We start from the raw sequence: 24,576 nt of genomic DNA, 5'->3' as shown, positions 1-24,576 counted from the left end.
CCCAGTACGCCTATGTGGCATACCCAGACGGGCGGGAGGACACAGTCTCCTTACGAGACCTCGCACCCTCGGGCACTCCGGAGACACCACCTTCACCCCCCCCCCACCACCCCCCCAATTCCAGACCAGGTAGACGGCATGCCGGAACCCCACGAGCCTTCGCCGACCACGCAGACACCAGCATTAACACCGGATAATGCAACACCGCCGCTGCGACGATCAGAAAGGCTTACGAGGCCTCCGGACAGACTGACATACCAGAACTGGAAGTACACTTCACCCCGCCGGACTCAAATCTAAACAAGGGGTGAATGTGGTAAACCACTTTTATCGTTCACTATCGTTACACTATAGTTATCACTGTTATATCGTTACTCTATGGTTATCACTGTTCACACTGTTGTATCACTATACAAGGTCGCCTCTTGTCATGCTGCTATACCTGGGCTGACCACTGCTGACTCCGCCCATGACTCCACCTACCTGCCCAGGTATAAAGGTAGTCGACTGGCTGGCATTCCTCCTTGTTGTATCCGATCACCCACGAGGGTGGGCTCTGTTATTTAGCCAATAAAAACCTATAGTTACTTTCTTAACTCATCGCTTTTCATTGGATGAATTGATAGGTATATCAGACAATAAGAATATCCCAACACTGGACAAACAGGGGGCTAAAGGGGGGGAGGAGCTAAACACGATCAAAATCACTAAGGAATTGGTACTCGGTAAAATAATGGGACTCAAGGCGGATAAATCACCTGGACCTGATGGCTTACATCCTAGGGTCTTGAGGGAAGTGACGGTAGGGATTGTGGATGCATTGGTAATAATTTTCCAAAACTCCCTGGACTCGGCAATGGTCCCGGCAGACTGGAAAACTGCTAATGTAACACCCTTATTTAAAAAGGGCAGTAGACAGAAGGCTGGAAACTATAGACCGGTTAGCCTAACATCTGTGGTAGGTAAAATTTTGGAGTCCATTATTAAGGAGACAGTAACAGGACATTTGGATAAACATAATTTAATAGGACAAAGTCAGCATGGTTTTATGAAGGGGAAGTCATGTTTGACAAATTTGCTGGAGTTCTTTGAGGAAGTAACATATAAGGTGGATAAAGGGGAACCAGTGGACGTAGTGTATTTAGACTTCCAAAAGGCATTTGACAAGGTGCCACACAAAAGATTATTGCTTAAGATAAAAAATCACGGGATTGGGGGTAATATTCTGGCATGGATAGAGGATTGGCTATCTAACAGAAGGCAGAAAGTTGGGATAAATGGTTCATTCTCAGACTGGCAATCAGTAACTAGTGGTGTTCCGCAAGGGTCAGTGCTGGGTCCCCAACTCTTTACAATCTATATTAACGATTTGGAGGAGGGGACCGAGTGTAACATATCAATGTTTGCGGATGATACTAAGATGGGAGGGAAAGTAGTGAGTGAGGAGGACATAAAAAACCTGCAAGGGGACATAGACAGGCTAAGTAAGTGGGCAGAGATTTGGCAGATGGAATACAATACTGGAAAGTGTGAGGTTATGCACTTTGGCAGGAAAAATCGTAGAGCAAGTTATTATCCTAATGGCAAGAAACTGGAAAGTACTGAAGTACAAAGGGATCTGGGGGTCCTGGTGCACGAAACTCAAAAGGTTAGTATGCAGGTGCAGCAAGTGATTAAGAAGGCCAATGGAATGTTGGCTTTCATTGCTAGGGGGATAGAATATAAAAATAAGGAGGTATTGCTTCAGTTGTACAAGGTATTGGTGAGACCGCACCTGGAATACTGCGTACAGTTTTGGTGTCCATACTTAAGAAAGGACATACTTGCTCTCGAGTCAGTACAAAGAAGGTTCACTCGGTTAATCCCGGGGATGAGGGGATGGACATATGTGGAGAGGTTGAGTAGATTGGGACTCTACTCATTGTAGTTCAGAAGAATGAGAGGCGATCTTATTGAAACATATAAGATTGTGAAGGGGTTGGATCGGGTGGATGCGGGGAGGATGTTCCCGATGATGGGTGAAACTAGAACTTGGGGGCATAGTCTTAGAATAAGGGGCTGCTCTTTCAAAACTGAGATGAGGAGGAACTACTTCACTCAGAGGGTGGTAGGTCCATGGAATATGCTGCCCCAAAAAGCTGTAGAAGCTACATCATTACATAAATTTAAAACAGAAATAGACAGTTTCCTAGAAGTAAAGGGAATTAAGGGTTACGGGGAGCGGGCAGGAATTTGGACATGAGTCTAGGTCCGGATCGGACATGGCCCTGTGGGTAGCGGAGCGGGCCCAGGGGCCGTGTAGCCTGATCCTGCTCCTATTTCGTGTGTCTAATTCTGTTAGATTCAGGAGATGGTTCTGTGATAGTGGATTGGCGGTTAGGATCAGATCAGCCATGATCTTATTGAATGGCGGAGCAGGCTCGAGGGGCCGATTGGCCTACTCCTGCTCCTATTTCTTATGTTCTTATGTTCTTATGTTCTTAAATTAGCATTGGTGTTTATTGTTAGAGTAGTTCTTACCATGTACATTGAGTCTGATGTGTTGCTGTGCTTCTCCAGCTGCATTAGTTGCTACACAGGAATACCGGCCTGCATCCTCCAGCAAGGCATTCACAATCTGCAGCATGCGACCTGCATACTCCAGCTACAAACACACACCGTTATATGTTGAAGCTTTATGAATGAGCTACACATGCTGCATGTTAGGTATACAACGTATATTTACATATAAACATGATCCCTATTACATCCTCATCCCAGGTTTTAAAATGCTTTCACTTCCCACCCCACCCCTCTTCCCCCTTCCTCCCAGTCAGGTCACCCCACACTAATCCACCATTCCTCAGCCATGGAAACAAAAAAGATTACTCACTTCCAGGTAGACATGCAAAGCTTTGGAACGTATGATTTCTGAGATTTAGTTAGCGAGTCATCAATAATTGAGAGATTTTCCCATTTTGCATTAAAAGCGAACTTTCACCCAGTCAGTTACAAAGCAAAAGATATGGGGGTCATTTTAACCTAACTCGGACGACGGGAGGCTGACGGAATTGGGTTTTACACCCTGTCCGATGAGGCGATTGATTTCAAAGGAGAGCAAAATCGGGTATAAAATGGGCGGCCGACCCGATCCTCTCAGTTTCCGGCCGGACGGGTTAGGTTAACACTATCCCCATAGGTTCTACTGAAGTACTTGGAGGAAGTGGAAAGGCCATTATAATTTGGATGGGAGGACTCAATTTTGAGGAAAAGCTGGGCAATTTTCACCTAACTGGCTGGGCGGGAATTCCACGGGATCGGGAGAAACGCCGGTTATACACCCTGCCCAATATTACTTTCCATCGACTTCAATGGAGGGTAAAATCAGGTGGGGGGCTGGGGGAGCAGCATTGCAACCGATCCCAGCGGGTGGGTCAGCTTAAAATTGGCCAATTGGCCTCTTCACCTTGAAAGCAGACGGGTGGCCGGAGAGAGGATATATGAAATGGTAAACAGTGTAAATCCAAAAGATTAAACTGTAACATTAGGGAGAGTTGGTACAGGTACAAACTGGTGAACTGAAAATTTAGGACTGAAGGTTATTCATGCAAAGGGCGGTCAACACACAGAATGACTTCGGAGTAGAATGATTGAAGAGAAATTGGATGGATGATCTAGAATAGGCTAAAAGCCTTCCTCATTTATTTATATGATATTTATCATGTGATCTTTTAGCGGAGGGTCATTTTAAGTTGGGGACATTTAAATAGACCAGGGTAAGATGGCAGATTTCCTTTCCTAAAGGACATTAGTGAACCAGTTGGGTTTTTACAACAATCCGGCAGTTTCATGGTCACCATTACTGATACCAGCTTTTTTTAAATTCCAGATTTATTTAATTAACTAATTTTAAATTCCCCAGCTGCCGTGGTGGGATTTGAACTCATGTCTCCCGATCATTAGTCCAGGCCTCTGGATTACTAGTCTAGTAACATAATCACTATGCTACCATACCCATGATTTTTAACCCTCCTCACCCCTCTTCTGCCCATCCTGGGGGGTTAAAATCCCCCCCAATGTGTCAGCAGTGGCTCAGTGGTAGCCCTTCGGCCTCGGAGTCAGAAGGTAGTGGGTTCATGCCCACTCCAGGGGCGTGAACACATAATTTAGGCTACCACTCCAGTGCTGCACAGTCGGTGGTGCCGTGTTTCGGATGAGATGTTTACAAAAACATAAAATATGTAGATTCTGCATTTACTGTACCTATTATGCTAAAATATGGAACTATGGCTGTTTCCGTCCCTTGGGGTACAGTTCCATGGGGAACCTCTAATTCCTTGCCCAAGTGGGCACACGTGATTCTAGACAACAGTTAAAATATTTTAACGTACTTAATGTGACTTCCATATTTCAGCGAACATACCTTGATGTTTCCTCTTGCTGTGTTTACTGGCCGTCCATCTTTGAGCCAGGTAATGGTAGGGTTTGGAGTGCCATTGGCTACACACTGCAGGGTTACAGTTTTATGAACCACTACTGATCTTTCAGAAGGTCCTGTTGATCTAATTGTTGGTGAGACTACATTGATGTGAAAAAAAAAGTTTATTCAATTTACAAAGAAATATAAATTAATTTTTAGTTGCTAACTCCTGGCAGAAAACTAACTCACTGGATCCTAATTGTTTGCAGGCAGAAGACTTGGTCGCGCCAGGTGAACAGCCACAGGAAATAAAGGGAGAAAAAACGGGCGCATTATAATGAAAGAAATCACCTTGTAGATTATTTCTTTAATGAGAGAATGCCAACTGATAAACAGGAAATAATAAAACACATGGCTTCTGATCTAAGATTATTAAGGCAGATACAGTTCATAAAATGCAGACTCAGATTCACCCAGACAGCAGATTGTGGCTGGGTCATCTGTTGCAGCACCCAACAGTAGTTAGCCCTTGAAAAGGAGGAAACAATCAGCAGGGTTTCGACCTCAAGTTGCACCTTAGCTTCATTCCTTCATATTATCAATTGAGCAGAGAGCAACACTGTCAGAGGCCATGGAGATATCTCCAATCACCCGTCATCTTGGCTTAAGTCCATTATGCTTTACCCCGAAGGAGATGAGGAGTATAAAGTATATTAAAATAAAGTTAAAAAATAAATGAATAAAAGCATTTCTGTTCTTGATATGCAAGAGTTACCCTGAACTATGACATTGAATTCCCGCTGTTGACTGCCTGCTTCATTTGTAGCTACACATTGGTATCTGCCGGTGTCAGACACTTGGGCTTGAGAGACGATCAATTTCTGGCCATTGGCGGAAATCTGAATACCAACCATGGTTTTAATCGGTTGGCCGTCTTTCAGCCACCTAAAATAAAATAACAGTTATTTAAGTCTTTTAAAAAATGTTATTTCAAGCTGTTTATTGTCGATGCAAATAATAACAATAACCTTAAAAATCATAACTAGGAAAATGTGTAACTCATTTTAAAAAGTAATTGTTACCTGCATTTGAATTTTAAGTATAGATTTTCATCAGCATTTAATTTCTGCAAACATTAGAAATAGGAGCAGGAGTAGGTCATACGGCCCCTCGAGCCTGCACCGCCATTCAATAAGATCATGACTGATCTTCTACATCAACTCCACTTTCCCGCCCGATCCCCATATCCCTTGATTCCCTCAGTGCCCAAAAATCTATCGATCTTAGTTTTGAATATACTCATCGACTGAGCATCCACGGCCCTCTGGGGTAGAGAATTCCAAAGTGTAAACTGCACAGCTCATTTTCGACACACAGTCTGTTATAAAGTAGAACTAAGAAACCTTTTGGCAGACAAGTCAAGATGTCGTCCCTTATAAAAAAAAGATTTGCGCCTGCCAGTGGCCTGCAGAGGGATTTAGACGCAGGTTTCCTAAGTCTGATCATTTGCAATCCCATTGGTGCAGCGGATTGGTGTAAAACAGACGTAAGCTTAACCGTTGTCAGGAATTGAATTACAGTACTCAGAAACTTCTGTGCAACCTTTAAAAAGACAGTTCAGCCTCCACTCTTCAGCAGCAGACTGGAAACACAGATAAGAGACTAGGCTGCTCAGGAACACGCTCTGGAGATGTAACCTGCCAAGAGACCCACCTCAATCCCATGAGCCTACTGTAGACCGTGAGCAGCCAAGCACCTCCTGTGATCCTAGGCCTCAGGTGGCAGCTATCAGCAGTCCCCGCTCCTGCAATGTTACCTTGCTGCACTGAAGGACTAAAACATTTATTTACCCGAGGTTAGTAGAAGTTTCTGGCTGCCCCTTAACAGATGCTCTGATCTGAAGTGGCAGCCCTGCAAACCCAAACGCCCGGGCAGCCTTTGGGGTAAGCATTTACTTGGTGGAATCCCTGGAGAATGAGCGGAATGTCACTTCTGTATAATTTACATAGCACTTAAATGCACCTGCCTCTTTCAGGGCGGATCCTTCTGCCCATGTCTGGTAGGCCCCAGGAAATAGTGTAATGCACAATTGAGCAAACCAAGCTTTACAGGTCTCCGCAACTTTTCCCCTCCCTTCCATCCTAGAAACTGATGCACATAGGGTGCTACCCAGAGGATCATCAGTTCCAGTGAACCCTCCAAGCCACTACCTCCATTGATGTCAACTGTACGCATTATGTAAACAGAAATATTCAGAAAATCAGCAGAAATGAAGGCAACAAAACAAAAGGATGTTAATGTCAAAAGTCTTTGTTGCCGTTTGATTTTCTAGTGGTAAGATTCCATCTTTATGGTTGTCATCATCTCCACTGCTATTCGTTTATTTTGTGATGCAAACATTTACAATAATGAAAACTAAAGTCAAGTCTCACATGATGTTTGGAGGAGGAGTTCCTTCTGCATTACACTCAAGTTCCAGTGGATTATGGACAACTACGTTGGTGTCTGTGGCTTCATCACCCCCTTCTATGATTGGTGGCACTGTACAAATACAGAAAAAGTAGTGAGAGAGTTTTGGTGCATCCAAGCCACGTGCACAGTGCACAATAAATAGTCAACTTTCTCCCATGTATTTCTGGAGTACTATCTACATTCCATTGAGTGCAGCAGAATACTGTTCAATCTGCACGCTCGGAGAAACAAACAAGCTTCATCATCTATTCTAACCTCTGCTAAAGTAATGCACCCGTTAGCCTTTTAAAAATGTAGATATTTTCTAATCAGATAATAATTGCAGAGACCATCCTTTATAATTATCTAATGCAGATTATAAAAGGAGAATTGGAGGGAGTGTAAAAAGAGAGAACATTTCTCTTTTTAAAATATTCTCTGAATAATAAGTAAGGTATGATTTGGCCAAATGTTTGTATTTGGGCACCAATTTGCTACTATAGTCCTCAAAGGGCAAGGGAAAGAAAGACTTTCCACTTAACAGATGGAATTAGGTCTACAGCATAAATGACACTTAGTGTTGTTTCATGAACGGAAAGGAGTCTTATTGTAGACTCACGTCCTGCTTGGGGAGTTTACATGGAATTCAACTCAGCATTCATTTTAATTACGGAATGTTGTAAATATTTGTAACAGTAAGAGGAACAAGGAATAATGAGTGTGGGAAAGGTAGCGTGTGAGAACATATTTTTTTTGATTCATGTCCTGGTATTAATACCCCTTAGGAGCATTTTAACTGGGTGAAGTGGCAGAACACATCAAAGCACTTTTATGCACCAGGCTGGCTGAGTGTAACTGTAACCTTCCAATAAAGTCAGTCATTCATTTTCAAGATATTAAGGTTCCCAGCAATGACGATAATTGTAAGGTTACTTTCACGCTCACACAGAGAATCAGGGCTAGTGTTCTGTCTCTATCTCTGACCCCTTTGAGTGTGGCTTTCCTGTTGGGAGTGTGGGATTGCAGAATTAATCCATACATTCTTATATTCCCTTACCCAAAACATCTACGGTGTACTTGATTTTGCTTTCTCCGGCGATACTGCTCGCCACGCACACGTATCCACCTGCATTAGCTACGGCTGCATTGAGAATCTCTAACTTTCTACCTCCCTGAAGGACACGGGTGTTGTCACTAGCTTTCACAGGTACCCCATCCTTCAGCCAAGTGAGAACAGGAGGGGGGTGGCCAGAAGCTTCACACTCCAGAACCACTGAGTTACTGACAATGACCTTCTTCTGGTGAGGAGCATCAGGGCCTCCTTCAATGTTAGGAGGAACTGAAAAAAAATCAGAATAAACTTGTCACTTTAAATATAAAAATCACACTTTTGTTAGCAATACGGTGTTAGTTCCCTAATGGCTTAGTTAGTAATCATGGTTCTGAACTCTAAATACTCAAGCAGTTGTGCTGAAGAAGCTGATGTCAGCAGGAATGTTACAATTTACCTTGGTGCTTCCAGGTTACAGAGAGAGGTTAAAAAAATCAGCCCGGGTTCCTTTTTCTGATAGGATTGTTACTGGACTATTACTAGACTTCGAAGAACTGAGAGCTCTCCCAGTGTCTTTGCAAATATTGGTTCCTCAAATAAAATCATCAAAAAAGATTAATTGCTCACTCATCTCATTCGGTGTGCCCAAATTGGCTGCTGTATTTGCCTATATAGCAACTGCACTTCAAAGTATTTCATTGACTGTGATGGACTCTGGAACATCCTGAAAGAAAGAACTTGCATTTATGTAGCACAGTCCACGTTCTCAGGTTGATCCAAACACTTTACTGCCAACAAACTACTTTTGAATTGTAGTCATTGTTCTTTTGTAGGCAAACACAGCAGCCAATTTGCACACGAGATCCCAAAAATAGCAATGAGATGAATGGCCATTTTATCATTTTTATGATGGTGTTGAGGATGGGAAAGGTGCTATATAGATGCAAATTCTTTGTCTTATGCGAGCATGTCAGGTGAGAACAGGGCAACCTTAGACCCTGATGGATTCCCTTAGTGAATAGCCTGCTGCTACTCACAGGTTCAAACACAAAGAATGGCCACTTGGTTGAGGTATTATATAGCAGCCAGCACCTGTGGAACCATATTCCACTATGAGTCACCACCTTTAGGAAAGAAGAAGAAAAATGGGGTAACAGAAAAAAGCATTGAGCAATAATATTAAAAAATTTGAATTTCACTTAAATGTGACAAATGTTCCTTAAATTTATTTAACCTTCTAATTTATTGCAATTGAGCTTATCAATTATCTTAAACTATAAATTTTAAAATAAACAGATATACAATTACAGTGGCCTGCTGCGGTCTAAACCTCGTGTTTTTGTTACCCCAAGAAAACTTTATACTTTGTAATTTTTCCCCTTGGGATTAGTTAGGCTGCTGAAGAAATTAGAACGAGGTTAGTAGCACACAGGGTCTTGTATATTAAGCAGTAAAGCAAAGAAACATGCACACAGTAAATCAGACCATTCCAACTCTCCACTCAGTGGTTTAACTATTGGTGAAGTCCAACTCTTTCCCCCACTACCCTTAGAGAACAATATGCCTCGACACAGTTGGAATTTTGGAAATGGGAGGTGCAGATACCCAATTGAGAGGCTGGCTAAACAGCATCAATTCATATAGTTGAACTTCAGGATTCAGTTGGAGAGGAACCATTAAATCTACTCCCAAATCTGCAAACACACATCTTGGCCTAATCACGCAGGCCAAAGCTACCTTAAGTGATGTGGGAGATTTGAACTAATATTTATTGGCTCTCCTAGCTGGAAATAAGAGCTTGCAAAATGGAGAAAAGAGATAAAAGAAATGTAAATGTAAATAAAAATAGAATTATTACCATACACATCCAGCTCATAGAGCTTTTCAGCAGTTCCAGCGATGCTGGTGACACGACAAGTATATTGGCCGGCATCCGATACATGGGCCCGAGGGATCTGAAGGAAGTGCCCTCTGTTTATGTATGTAGCTTGTGGACTGGAGATGATTGGTCGATCAGCTTTGTACCATGTTATAGCAGGCAGGGGAATGCCACGAGCCTCACATTCCAGGGTCATAGGGTTATTCAGCAGAACTGTCAGGTCAGTTGTGACGTTACCTCCTTTAATACTTGGTGAGACTTTTGGAATAATGATAAGAAAACAGTATAAACTTAATAATTGTAAAGTTAAAAGAAATATCTTCCACAATTTCTGAATACCCAGCAACAGAAAACTGGTCTTCTAGTCTTAAGGAGGGCAGTGTCATACTTCAGCTTTTACTCCTACACTATTTAGAATCATCAGGTTTTACTGGGTGAGTTTTACCAGATCTTGATCAGTTGTGTGACATTGGAGCAGAACATTCAGTTTAAAGAGGGAAATCCTGGCACAAATGATGATGTGGCCTGATGACTCAGCAGGTAATTGTACCACATGGTACGGTACTGATTCATAAAGACCAGGAAGGCCTCAGGTCGAGTGCATTGTTCGTGCTGAGTTAGCTGATCTTAGGTGAGGCAGAGGTATTGGGCTTCAGTGCCCCTGGGTTAGGTAGGAGTAATCAGAAACGGACTGTTTGAATGGACCGAATCCCACGCATTGTTAACTGAGCTCCAGCAGCAGTCCCTTCAGCTACTCTCAAAATGTGTTGTCAGATCAGTCAGCTGTTAATGCCAGTGGTCCCTGTGGACCAGTTTGTTATGAACTGTACTACAATGAATGACTGGATGATTACAGTTCTGACAGATCAAGTTACATCACTGCCAGCTGCTCTGTTGGTTCATGGTCTACAAATGTTCAGCGTTGGCCTGTGCTGATAGTGCTATTATTTTTGTTTGTTTCTTTTCTTAAAAAAAGTTGTTTCATTCCTTTGTATTTAAGTGAGATGCAGGAGCACTGGGGAAATAGAAAGCTTTTCACATTTCTGCATCCTGTATCTCCATCAAATTCTCTCAAGATTAGGTACAGGGTGGGTTAGACATTGAACCAAAGTCATATCTGTCTGTTTCAGTGGATCAGATTGATGTTAAAAATTGTATGGCACCATTTGAAGAACAGTAGGCAGTTCTCTTGATGCCCTGGCCAACATTCCTCCCTCAACCAACACCGCCAAGAGCAGACTAACTAATCATTTATCTCATTGTTGTTTGTGGTATGTTACTGTGTGCAAAATGGCTGGCGTTTGCACCTACCCTACAGTCACTGTACTTTAAAGCAATTTATTCTATATGAAGCCTTTAAGGATGTTTCTGAGAGATGAGATAAGATATTGGCCTGGATTTTGCGGTGGGTATGATGGCGTACTCTCACGCATGCGCTAAATCCCGAACTTGCGGCCTGTCAACGTACGCATTGACAGGCCATCCACTCTGCCGCCGGAAACCTAAATGCTGGTGCAGAGTTGAGCTATTTGCCCAACAACTGCCCAGCAATTACGTACAGAAATTTTATGGCTGGTGGAAACAGACGCCAGGGGATACCCGAAATGAAAAAAAAAATGCATTTTTTAAAATAAATGACATCCAGGAACATTAAAAGCTTTAATGAGAAGCAAGCCTAGCATATGTTAAAGCTGCAGATTAAAAAAAAAATGATTACATTTCATAACTTTCTGCACAGTATTTGTTTCAAGGTGGGAATTTTGAGTAATGAATTGAATTCCCATGATAAAAGCTAAATCTGCATGTATTTTAAAGGCTGTAGTAATGAAGTAATGTTGTAATTTAAATGCATGAAAGAGAATCTGTTTCCTGATTTGAGGACCAGGCCCACGTGATCCCAGGTACGCTCCTGCACAAGCTGCATCCCTGGCATCCGTGGGCCATTACGCTGCCCTCCTACAAGTTGCATCAGAGTGCAAGTTTACGCAGGAGGGTCATCATCAAGTAGGTGCGTATTCTTTTCGCAAGTCGGCGCTGTACACCCGAGGTACGCTGCTGGCCGCAATTTTTGGCCCAATATATAAATGCAAGTCTTTTTTCTTAAATGCTGGGTAAAGATCTCTCCCTACACTACTCCAACAATGTTCTTAAACTTAACCTCAGAATAGTACCCTCCACTGCATCAGTGTGAAATGTCAATTTCCTACATCAACAAGCCTTGCGGCTTTAGAATACCAATATGGTGCTAGTTTCTGCCCAATTATATTTAATTTGGTACTGAATATTAAGCTATAGCTTGGGGTTAACTAGGAACTGGGGAGATAATGTTCAAACTTATTGCTATTCGGCCCTTAGCAGCTGTCAGAGAGGAAATGCTCAATCCACTTCTTCAGGGTCAGCTGGAACCCGGGTGTGTATATGAAAGGATAAGTTATTATCCAGCAAGTCACATAGTTCTCTCCTATTGTGATGTCAAATATTACAGCAAACATCCATTCACCTGGGATGGCTGCAGGGCAGAGAACATCTGTGTCCAACGACCAACAGATATTCGAGTAATACATGAACATTTGGCCTACCTTCATATCCCAAACCTTCCAACAGGACATCAACAATCCTCACCATCATTAATTCTACTCAATTTATACACTTTCCCGAGGGAGTTGAATTAATTACAATTGTTCAAAGAAGTGATTTTTCCTTGATTTCCAAATGTAACTAACCATGTATATTAAGCTAATAACTAATCTACATCAAACATGATAACTTAGATTATTGAATCTAATAAAATAATCTACATTATTCAATCTGCCACAAAAAACCTACATTGTTCAACTCAGACCAGATGCATTCCACAAATATCATTCCCATAATCCTAACAGGACTAAAACCACCAGGGCTAATCTTGCAAATGTGCATTACCAGTGGGAAGCATCACCCACTGACACTGTATATTGGGATATTACGGTAGCACTGCGCACAACTTTCTAACTATTCAAACTCATGGTTGGGAAATTGTAGATAGCACAACAATGACCTTCCAATATGGGCGAGACTCCCTACAGGTAGCATGTGTTTGTTAACTCAGCCCTATAGTGTACCTTAGAGTATTTGATAATTCATTTCTATACATATCCTTCAAGCATTCAATTCATTCTTAACTGATTTGGCTTTTATGGGAATAAAAACAGAAAATATTGGAAATGCACAGAATTGAGTTCTTTCTCTTTCAGATGGCAATTAACTGCTAATCATTTCCAGCATTTTCATTCTTTATTTCAGATTTCTATCTGATATTTAAACGCTCTTAGTCAACAAAGCATTATCTGTAATGAATGTATTAGTCCAGATATATCACTTCTGCGAAACTGAGACATTGTCCGGAATTTTCCGTGCCTGGGCGGGTTGGGTGTGGGCAGTGGCCTTGGTGGGTCACGACCCCATTCCTGATTCCATGCCACTTCTCAGAGCGACTTTGCATTAAGGGGGCCTATTAAGGCTGGTCTGCGTGTTACCCGGCCCAATTAAATGGCGCGGGTCTGATGACATCAGCGATGACGTGTTTTCAGCCGGGATATTTAAAGGAGCCAGGGCCACATTGTATTTGAAGGTTCATCACACTGCACAATTGGACTGCTGGAAAGAGTGCCAAACATGATTGCACTGAGACAGAGGGCTGCACTTATATGCTTGTGGAGGGAGTCAGAACACGCAGGGAGGTCCTCTTCCCTTCTAATGGGTGGAAGGGACCTCCCCAGGAGACCAAAAGAGCCTGGCAACAAATAGCAGAGGAGGTAAACAGCAGGGAGTGAAGTCCCAGATGGACGACAATGGAGAGGCGTTGGAGAAGGATGGAGTAGTCAACCATGTCAAAGGCTGCAGACAAGTCAAGAAGGACGAGGAGGGATAGTTTACCTTTGTCACAGTCACAAAGGATGTCATTTGTGACTTTGATGAGCTGTTTCGGTACTGTGGCAAGGGCAGAAACCTGATTGGAGGGATTCAAACATGGAACTGTGGGAAAGATGGGCACGGATTTGAGAGGTGACAACACGTTCAAGGACTTGAGAGGAAAGGGAGGTTGGAGATGGGGCGGTAGTTTGCAAGGACGGAGGGATCAAGGTTTGTTTTTTTGAGGAAGGGGTGAGGATGGCAGATTTGAGGGAGAGGGGGACAGTAGCCGAGGAGAGAGTACCCGTTAACAATATCAGCTAACATGGGAGCCAGAAAAAGAAGTTGGGTGGTCAGCAGTTTGGTGGGAATAGGGTCGAGGGAGCAGGAGGTGGGTCTCATGGACAAGATGAGCACAGAAAGGTCATGAGGGGAGATCGGAGAGAAACTGGAGAAAGATGTGAGTTCAGGGCTAGGGCAGGGGAGAACCTTAGAGGAAGTTTGGCCCAGTGGGCAAGGGGAAGGAAGGGAAGCGGCAGAGGCAGCTGATCAGCTGGTATCAATCTTAAAGACAAAGAAGTCCATGAGCTCCTCACACTTGTTATCGGAGGTGAGGGTGGAGGAGACAGGGGAGAGGGGTTTAAGAAGACGGTTAGCAGTAGAGAATAGGAGCTGGGGTTTATCTTTGCATTCCAGAATGATTCTGGAATAGTGAGCAATTTTGGCAGACGAGAGCAGAGCTTTATGCTTTATGTGGTCCAGCCAGATCTGGCGGTGAATGGCTAAACCAGTTGTCCGCCATATCCATTCGAGTCTGTGTCCCTTGGACTTAAGGGAGCAAAGATGAGAGCCGTACCAGGGAGAGCGGCCAGGGTGAGAGAGGGTAATTGTTTTAGTAGGGACTAGGGCATCAAAGATAGTGGTGTGGGTGTGGTTGAGCAGATTACATCCACATCTGACTAGCCATTGCTCACACTCACCCTCATCCTAATGCAATCATACCAACTGACAACACACAAGGAAGCCACTTGGCTTTGACACCCCACTCCATCATAGTCTCCCTCTAAAGATGTAACCCATCCATTCCTTCCACTCATTCCATCACTCTCACTCAACCTTCTCTTCTTTCCCTCCTTGCAGGAAAAGAGAGCCCATAATAAGAGGGCAAGGGAGAGAACCGGAGGTGGAACACCATCATTGGCAACCCTAACATTAGCAGAGGAGGCTGCCTTAGAAGTTTCGGGAGTCGCTGAGCAGCTGGAGGTGGGAGACGGAGAGAGGGGAACAGCTCAGCAACCTGGTGACAGAATTAAATCTCATACAGCCACATGGCATACATCAGTCACTCATATGGGGACTGATGTCAGCAGCCACTGAATGGTCGTCATGTGCATAAGGGTAGCTATACCCATTATTCAAATGCCATATCTAACTCATCCCTTTACGCTTCCACAGGTCCATCAAGAGCCCCCGCCCCCCCACCCCCGCCACCATCCAGGAGGAAGAGAAAGATACTCCTCAGATGAGCCTCCACCCTCTGAGGGAGCATCGTCACCAGACATAAGCGCACCCAGCACCAGCGCAGATACTCACACCTCGGTGGGTGATAGACTAGTGTTGTGAGTTGAGACACACCAGGTGACAAGTGAGCAAGAGCAGATGGTGGAAACAGGGACAGCAGTGGAGACTCCTCATCGGAGGGCGCAGGATGCTCCTAGCTCAGCTGCTGAACCTTGGAGGCCGTCCAGAAAGAGGGCAGCAAGAAGTACAGGCTTTGACAGGTTTTGCGAACGCAATGTCTGCAAATGTGCAGAGAATGGAGGAGTCCATCTCCAACATGAGCACCACTGTATCGCAGGCGATGGCGACTGTAGGCTCTTCCATGGATAGGATGGTGACCTGCAATGGAGCAGCTAATGCACCACTCACAGGAGCACATGATCTCTATGGTGACTAGATGGCAGGCGCTCACAGATCTTCTGTTCTAGGAGGGATGTCAATGTCAACATGGGTCCTCATGGGTCCACTGCTGTGCAGCAAGGTGCTCTCCAGCTCCTTGCTAGCAGAGAAGTGCGGATGGCCCATGAAAGGGATGATGGTGAGAGGGGACATTGTAGTGGGGGCTTCTCTCAAAGTGCTCACACTTTTCCCCTGTTGCTACCCCCTCAGTCAGAGCCCCAGATGCCTCCACGGATCGCAATGGTGGAGACTGCTACAGTCGCAGGAGGAGCAGACTTTGACGGGGTCATCAGAGACTCCAAAACCCAGAGGACGTCTGCCAAAAGTGTCTAAGCAGTCACAGCAGGGAAGTGAGCAGCCTGCCTCTACCTCTGCTGAAGCCACAGGGATAGCACCTCGTAGAAGCATGTGTAAGAAAAAGATGAAACACAAGTAGATTCACAAGGGTAGCCACTTGTGTGCTTTGTTAAAGGATTGTGTAATGTTTCCGTTACTGTGATGTCACACATAAAAATCTTTATTTTCACCACTTTCCAGTCATGGACAAATTTGTGTGCACATTTGGAAGTGGCTTAGTGAGTTGGATTGAATGGTGAGACATAACATTACCTCCAGCAATGGTGGTCAGTGTGAAAGGAATGGCTTGGTCACTGTAGGGATGCTTTATGGTGTTGCTGTGGGGTGGTGCCAACCTGGCGCAGCATGTGGCAGCCATATGGGTGTAATGCGTAAAGTTAAGTAAGTCTGGCCATGGTGAGGCCATCCCTGGCCTCCTGGGCAGCAATGTGCTCGGCTGCTGTGGGATCTGGACCGCAGCTTCCTCCTGTTCCTCTTCCAGCTGATGTTCCTCCTCCTCCTCCTCCTCTGAAGAGGCCGTGTGCTCAGTGCTTTGCTCCTCATGCAGCGCTAATCTTCGCTGCTGCGCTGTGTTGTGCAGAGCGCAGCAGACTACGACGATTCTGGAGACCCTGGCTGGTACTGAAGGGCTCCTCCAGATCTGTCAAGGCATCTGAAGTGCACTTTCAGCATGCCTTATTGTCTGCTCTATGACACATCTGGTGGAAATATGGCTTTCATTGTATCTCTCCGGGGCTCAGTACTTGGCCTCCTCAAGGGTGTCATGAGCCATGTCTTCAGTGGATAGCCCTGGTCTCCAAGCAGCCAGCCAGAAAGTCTGTTTGGAGGAGCGAAGAGCTGAGGGAGGGTGGACTGGCGTAGGACGAAAGAGTCATGGCGGCTGCCAGGAAATTTGGTGATCACATGCATGATGATCTTCCTATGGTTGCAGACGAGCTGCACATTGAGGGAGTGGAAGCCCTTGTGGTTGACAAAGACTCCTGGGTGATGATGGGGTGCCCCGATGGCCACACGAGGGCAGTTGATGATGCCCTGCACCCGTGGAAAGCCAGCCAGACCAGCAAAGCCGAGCGCGCTCTCAGTAACACCGGCTTCATCAGTGGCAAAGTTGATATAATTGGCCAAAGAGGGCATCGGTGACCTGTCTGATGCATCTGTGGGTGGTCAACTGCGAGATGTCGCAAATGTCTGCTGCAGATCCCTGGAAGGAGCCTGAGGTGAAGTTGTTGAGTGCGCTGGTGACTTTGACAGCCACTGGTAAGGCGTGTCCACCCACTCCTCTGGGCTGCAGGTCTTGCTCCAGCAATGTGCAAATGTCTGTGACGACCTGGCGCTGCTGCTCAGTCATGTTGAGGAAGCTAATCCTCTGCCTGTATATCCTGTGTTGGGGGTATCACCTCTGTCACAGTGCAGCTCTCTGTCCTATGCAGAATCAGGTGGTTGAGGAGAAGGATGGTGGTGTTGTTGTTGGTGCTGCTGGTGTTGGGGCTCATCGTGGTCCGATTCTGAGGACCAAGTTGAAACAGTATAGACGGCACCCATGCTGATGGAATAGATCGCAGGTCAAGTAGAGATGACAGAAGCAATCTGTCAATAAGGTGATAGGTTCTAAACAGTGAGGTGGCACTGGATGGCGACTTTGCTGGAAACACTTGCAGCCTGTAGAAAGCTAAATCTGTGCTGGCAATGCAGTCAGCAACAGCTTCTGCCTGAGGAAACTGATCAGCTGTGAGGTGAGAGTTTTTATTGTACTTTCTATGCTGTGCACTAATCAGCTGGATCAATGGCCATTCAATTCCGCCTCAGGTTGATAGACGTGGTTCCCAAGCTATGTTATTCCATTGGTCAGCCATGAAATTTGAAAGGTAGGTTTAAAAAGACTCTCAATGGGTCTGACAAGTACCTAATAATGATATAAATTAGCTCGCCCGCCTCTGCCGCGCCGGCAAATGCGCCCGAGGGAATGGCACGTGGGGGCAGGATGATGGTGGGTTCCCGGCCCACTGCAAGATTTTTCAAATTTCACACCTGACCCACCTCCAATCGTGCCCGCATGAACCCCAAAAAATTCCGGCTATAATTTTTGTGTGTGGTGGGACCTCCAGCCTCGGAGCCATATAAATATTTTTGAAAGACTCTCTGGCCTCCACTGCGGAGTCCAGCACTATTAGGGGTGGAGATTTGTGGCAGGTTTCAGAGGCCTGCTGCAGCATAACGTCGCTGGCAGCCTCTGGGCTCCTGGTAAAACTGCATTATGGAATCACAGAATCTTACAGCACAGTAGGAGGCCATTCGGCCCATCATGCCTGTGCCGGCTCTTTGAAAGAGCTGTCCAATTAGTCCTAATCCCCTACTCTTTTCCATAGCCCTGCAAAATTTTCCTTTGCAAGTATATATCCAATTCTCTTTTGAAAGTTACCACTGAATCTGCTTCCACCACCCTTTTCAGGCAGTGCATTGCAGATCACAACAACCCACATGTAAAAAAATTCTCCTCATCTCCCCCTTGGCATTGAATTTTTTTATTTAATTTAAAATTTTCCTGCTACAGCCTGTGGAATCCAGTGCAGGTTTCCTGACATTTAAACTTTAAATTCTCCTCTCCCCTGTCTTTGAAGAGCTAGATGCCAGAGACCATCAGGAGTCCCTGGTATCCAGTAGTGCTTTAGAGAAATGATGGAAGATACATTGGGTGACATATTTCTATTGTTTGCATATTATTTCAATACACTTTCCCATGTTTGGGCAGATGTACTGAGCATCAGCCATCTGTTCTGGTGGGAAATCAAATATACAGGAACATGTTTGGGAATACAGTGGAATGCATCCCATGGTCATTTCCCACCCTGGCAGAGGGAAGACAGAAATCATGCCCTTTTTATGTATAGTTGTTCAATTCATGTACAACAGCAAATTGTACATGGTTGTCCTAGGAATTCTCAGGTTTTTTTATATGCTTGTCCCATACTTTGAGTAGTTGGACTGTGTGAACCGAGGCTGCAGTGATCAGCATTCTTACAATGCCCATGTGCATTAAGAGCACACTTAGATAAAGGAAAATCAGTCAAATGTCAGGCCCGAGGGACAAATTATATCCAAGTTCTCAAAGGATCATTTTTCTCAATTAGGTCTTATGAAATTGTTAATTTAAAGTAGCCAATCCTTTCAGTGAAAAAGGAAAACACAATTAAAACAGGATGAAACAATAGCTGAGCACAGTATTCTAGTTAAAGCATGAATTCTCAAGCTCTGATAGGACCGGCTCATGGATAGCTGGGGAGCACAATGATCTAACACGTTTTGTTTTTGTCAGTCAGCATGTTTTATATACATGTATATAAATCTATCCAGCTGCTTCTCATCTGATGTTTGGCCAGTCTGTTGTGACTATTATTCTTCACAAGCGGCATCTGGTTTCCTTCATAGTGCAGTGCAAGGACCCAGCTCTCTACAAGCAGAACAGATGTCAGTCTTTCCACTTCTATACACATAGTTTGTAAAAAGCTATGGATGGGATGATTAATTTGTTTGTTTTCTGTGCATCAATACTAGCATTTGGTTTTAACCGAGTTGACATTGAACTTAGCATAAGGGGTAGGGACCTGCATCCATTTATGGAGTTTCATCCTTTTCATTTTGTCCCTTTCTTGCACTGTCTGGGAGGCATTTTGTGGTTTGCAAAATTTCCCTAATATCAATGCACAATAATTAAACAACAAGCTCTTGCAAACTTTTGAATAAATTTAAGTACTTGCATGATTTGCATTTTAACTCTTTAAATCCTGAAAAGCCTTTGTAACTTCCAACTTACAAACGTCAGCAAAAAAACTTCCTGTACATCAATTTAATTCATTACACAGTATAGTGGAACGAGAGCATTGAGTGGAGCTGATGCCCTAGTTACAATATCCGTGGAGTGAGTGATTCTGAATGAAATCGATGCGATTTTCTTAGTCCCCAAGATCACAAGAATATTCCCAGTTTCCTTTCTTTCATCTGCTTTCTCTATTTATCTGGTTTCACCCGCCTTCTTTCTCCAGCTAGTTCAATCAAGTTATGAATACTTTGATACATTATTATAATAACTTATATAAGGGGACTCTGCTTTTCTAGTCATTTTTGAGAAATAAGAATCCATTTATGTAGCGCTTCATCATGTTGTTGTGGCAGAGCCACCAAGGGACTCTTATATCGATGTACATAATTATCTGTAACAGAATGAATCTGTACCTGTATTCGTTTTACTACATGTAAATAGCGCAGTCCCTAGAGGGTTAAGACCAAACACGATGACGTCACCACGTGGGTCACGTGGCGTTCCCAACGGCGGGAAACGTCATGACGTCAGAGGGAGGAGCTCTCTCTCTCAGTCCTCGTGGAGCCAGCTTTGAGCATAGACCTGTTTGTTAGTTCTCCTGTGTTTGATTGTTACTTCTGCAAAACAGTATTAAACTTCATTTGGTTAACAGACTGACTCGATCTCAGTCTTTTGATTAGGAGTCTGACAATTCCTACAGTGGTGACCCCAAACTTTCGCGAACGATCTTCGCGGAGGAAGCGACGCGCAACGAGATGATGGAAGCGAACGCGGTGGCTTTGAAGCTCCCTCAGTTCTGGGAACAACAGGTGGCCTCCTGGTGCGTGGAAGCGGAAGCTCAGTTTGAAAAGCGAAACACCGTGGCGGATCAGACCCGTTACCTCTACGTCGTCTCCGCACTCGACGGCTCCATGGCTTCAAGGATCATCAACCTGCTTGAAAAACCCCCGGTCGACGGCAAGTACGAAATGCTAAAAGCGCGGTTAATTCAGGTTTTCGGCCTCACGAAGGCGGAATGCGCACGCCGTTTACTTACGCTGCCCGGGTTAGGCGACTCCAAGCCATCGGAGTTAATGTGCCAGATGCTCACACTCCTTGGCTCCGAACCGCAATGCTTCCTCTTTCGAGAGTTGTTTTTGAGCCAATTGCCCAAGCAGGTACAGGCAGCCCTCGCAAGATCGGATGCTACGGATTGCGTCACACTTGCCGCTGAGGCAGACACCATTTATGTGGTCACGCAGCAGTACTGCGCCGCCACGAGGCGACCCCCCTCGCAGATCCCGCCCCGACGCCTCCATCGCCCGACTTGTGCTTTTACCACGCCCGTTTCGGCGTGAGAGCCAGATGCTGCCGGCCTCACTGCAGTTTCATGTCTCAACCGAAGAAAAAACACCAGCGCCAAGTCCGGGGAAGGAAGCCCGAGCCTGCGGGATGTCCCACGAACGCGATGGCGATTGGCGATTCCAGGAAGCTCTTTTATATTACTGATTCCATCTCCGGCCGACGGTTTTTATGTGACACAGGGGCGCAGTGAAGCATCCTGCCCGCCACCGTCCTCGACATCCGGACTGGCAGGCGTGGTTTTCCCCTCCAGGCCGCCAACGGCGGTGCTATCCGTACTTTCGGTAAACGGCGAGCCCAGGTGTGTTTCGGTGGACAGTGTTTTCAATGGGACTTCATCACCGCCAAAATCTCGCAAGCCATCCTCGGCGCAGATTTTTTATGCGCCAACAGCCTTTTGGTGGATGTGAGAAATCGGCGTCTGATTAACGCGGCCACTTTCAACTCCACCCCTTGTTTCCGCAGCACAGTTGTGTCGCACACGGTCTCCTGTGCTACGCCCGCACCTAATGAATTCACTCGCCTGCTCGGGGAATTTACGGAGCTAACCAAGCCTACTTTCTCCTCATTCACCGCCAAACACGGCGTGGAGCACCACATCGCAACGACCGGCTCTCCGGTTTACGCACGAGCTCGGCGCCTGGAACCCACCAAACTCGCGGCCGCTAAGGCAGAATTAGCCGCAATGGAGCAGTTGGGGATTATTCGCCGGTCGAATAGTCCCTGGTCCTTGCCACTCCATATTGTCCCGAAACCCGGTGGCGGATGGCGGCCATGCGGTGACTACCGACGCCTTAATGACGTTACAACTCCCGATCGGTACCCAATACCGCATATACAGGATTTCTCCGCACATTTGTCGGGAAAGTCAATATTCTCGAAGGTCGACCTCGTACGGGGATACCATCAAGTGCCTGTACACCCCCAAGACATCCAAAAGACGGCGGTCATTACTCCTTTTGGCCTCTTCGAGTTCCTCCGGATGCCGTTTGGGCTTAAGAATGCGGCGCAGGCGTTTCAGCGTCTGATGGATTCGGTGCTGCGGGACCTTCCCTTTTTATTCGTCTACCTTGACGATATTCTGATTGCCAGCTCCACCAAAGAGGAACACATCTGCCAGTTGCGCACCCTCTTTCACCGCCTCCATCAGCATGGTTTGATAATCAACCCGGCCAAATGTCAGTTCGGCTTACCACATATCGACTTCTTGGGCCACCGCATCACTTCGGAGGGTGCGATTCCGCTTCAGTCGAAGGTAGAGGCGATTACAGCATTCCCACGGCCGCAGTCCATCAAGGCCCTCCAGGAGTTCCTGGGTATGGTAAATTTTTACCACCGTTTCGTTCCCAGGGCTGCTCAACTTATGCAACCACTTTACGAGGCTCTCAGGAGAAAGCCGGGTAAAGGGCCCGTGGTTTGGATGCACGAGATGGACTGCGCCTTCAGCGACACGAAGACCGCTCTTGCAAATGCAACTATGTTGGCACACCCACTGCCGGGTGCCACTATCGCTCTCACGACCGACGCTTCGGACTATGCCATAGGCGCCGTGCAAGAACAGTGGGTCGGCGGCACGTGGCAGCCACTGGCATTTTTTAGTCACCAACTACGACGTAATGAGCGCAAATACAGCACGTTTGACAGGGAGTTGTTGACGCTGTTTCTGGCTATCCGCCATTTTCGATTTTTATTAGAGGGACGCCACTTCACCGCGTTCGTGGATCACAAGCCATTGACGTTTGCTATGGCCAAGACCGCCGAACCGTGGTCGGCTCAACAGTAGCGACAACTTACCTTTATTTCGGAGTTTACTACCGACATCCAGCACGTGGCCGGAAAGGACAACGTGGTGGCTGATTGTCTTTCGCGTGCGACCATCTAAGCCGTTCAGCTGGGGATCGACTATTCCCAACTGGCTGCCAACCAAGCCACCGATCCGGAAACACAGGCGTTCCGTTCCGACTCCTCCTGCCTCCAGCCAGCAGATGTGCAGTTCCACTCAGCAGGCACCTCCGTGCTCTGTGACGTCTCCTTGGGGGATCCCCGCCCGATCGTTCCGACCTCCTGGCCTCGCAAAGTTTTTGATGCCATACACGGACTTTCGCATCCTGGTGTGAAGGTATCTCAAAGATTACTGGCATCTAAATTCGTCTGGAGAGGGATGCGTAAAGATGTTCGCAACTGGGCTAACACCTGCGTCGTGTGTCAAAAATCTAAGGTTCAACGACATGTAAAAGCCCCCTTGGCCACTTTCGAAGTGCCAGAACGCCGTTTCGACCATGTCCACGTAGACCTCGTTGGGCCGCTTCCGCCGTCACAAGGGTTCACACACCTCCTGACCATAGTCGACCGCACTTCAAGATGGCCAGAGGCGGTTCCTTTGGCATCTACTACCTCCGCTGATGTCGCCAGGGCTTTTATCTCCTCGTGGGTCGCACGTTTCGGTGTCCCGTCAGATATTTCGTCCGACCGCGGTCCACAGTTTTCGTCTGAACTTTGGAACGCTGTAGCCTCAGGTTTGGGCACCAAGCTCCATCGCACCACGGCCTACCACCCGCAGGCGAACGGGTTGTGTGAGCGTTTCCATCGGTCGCTAAAAGCGTCACTAAGGGCCACCCTTCAGGGCACTGCATGGGTAGGTAGATCGACTCCCGTGGGTGCTGCTTGGTTTGCGCACGGCGCCTAAAGAAGACCTGCAGTCATCTTCCGCGGAACTGGTGTATGGCCAGCCACTCCGGGTGCCAGGCGATTTCTTGCCATCGCCAACTAAGCCGTGGTCCGCGGCTGATCAACTCAGCACCCACCGAGAAATGGCCGACTCCTTTAAGCCGATTCCGACGTCGCACCACGGCCTTCCTTCCTCTCATATTCCAACGGAGTTAAGGCAGGCCGAGTTTGTCTTCGTTCGCCATGATGCCCATCGCAGTCCACTCCAGCCTCCTTATACGGGCCCCTTCCAGGTGCGGGAGGCAGGCGACAAGAGTTTTTTGGTCGACATCGGGGGCAAACCCGACTACATTTCGATTGACCGCCTCAAGCCCACGCACCTGGACCTCGACCGGCCGGTCGAAACTGCACAGCCACCACGCCATGGTCGACCACCCGCTGCTACTACGTCCGAACGGATCGTTCCACCTGTCAGCCCATCTACCGCTCAACAAATTCCTCTCCGGGAATGTAGGAGTCGTTTGAACAGACTTGTCCGACCTCCTCTTCGATTGACTTTCACTGTTAAAGACAATTCTGGGGGGGCGCATGTGGCAGAGCCACCAAGGGACTCTTATATCGATGTACATAATTATCTGTAACAGAATGAATCTGTACCTGTATTCGTTTTACTACATGTAAATAGCGCGGTCCCGAGAGGGTTAAGACCAAACGCGATGACGTCACCACGCGGGTCACGTGACGTTCCCAACGGCGGGAAACGT

At 46.2% G+C, this 24,576-nt stretch overlaps 1 protein-coding gene across 1 annotated transcript in view; it reads right to left on the bottom strand.

Annotated features, from left to right (window-relative positions):
* hmcn1 (hemicentin 1) overlaps positions 1-24,576 on the bottom strand; it is a 757,099-nt gene that overhangs the window by 335,163 nt on the left and 397,360 nt on the right. The window contains exons 31-36 of the mRNA XM_085982583.1: positions 9,760-10,038; positions 7,908-8,189; positions 6,832-6,940; positions 5,175-5,344; positions 4,403-4,557; positions 2,521-2,644 (exon numbers count right to left, since the gene is read on the bottom strand). Of these exons, the coding sequence (XP_085838709.1) occupies positions 2,521-2,644; positions 4,403-4,557; positions 5,175-5,344; positions 6,832-6,940; positions 7,908-8,189; positions 9,760-10,038 (1,119 nt within the window). The remainder of the gene's footprint in view (positions 1-2,520; positions 2,645-4,402; positions 4,558-5,174; positions 5,345-6,831; positions 6,941-7,907; positions 8,190-9,759; positions 10,039-24,576) is intronic.

The sequence above is a fragment of the Somniosus microcephalus genome, chromosome 3 (assembly GCF_052327205.1).
Source record: "Somniosus microcephalus isolate GS21.2 chromosome 3, FLI_Smic_1.0, whole genome shotgun sequence".
In the NCBI taxonomy this organism is placed as follows: Eukaryota; Metazoa; Chordata; class Chondrichthyes; order Squaliformes; family Somniosidae; genus Somniosus; species Somniosus microcephalus.
The sequence above is the reverse complement of the archived record's forward strand: the minus strand, read 5'-3'. Positions and strand labels throughout refer to the sequence as shown.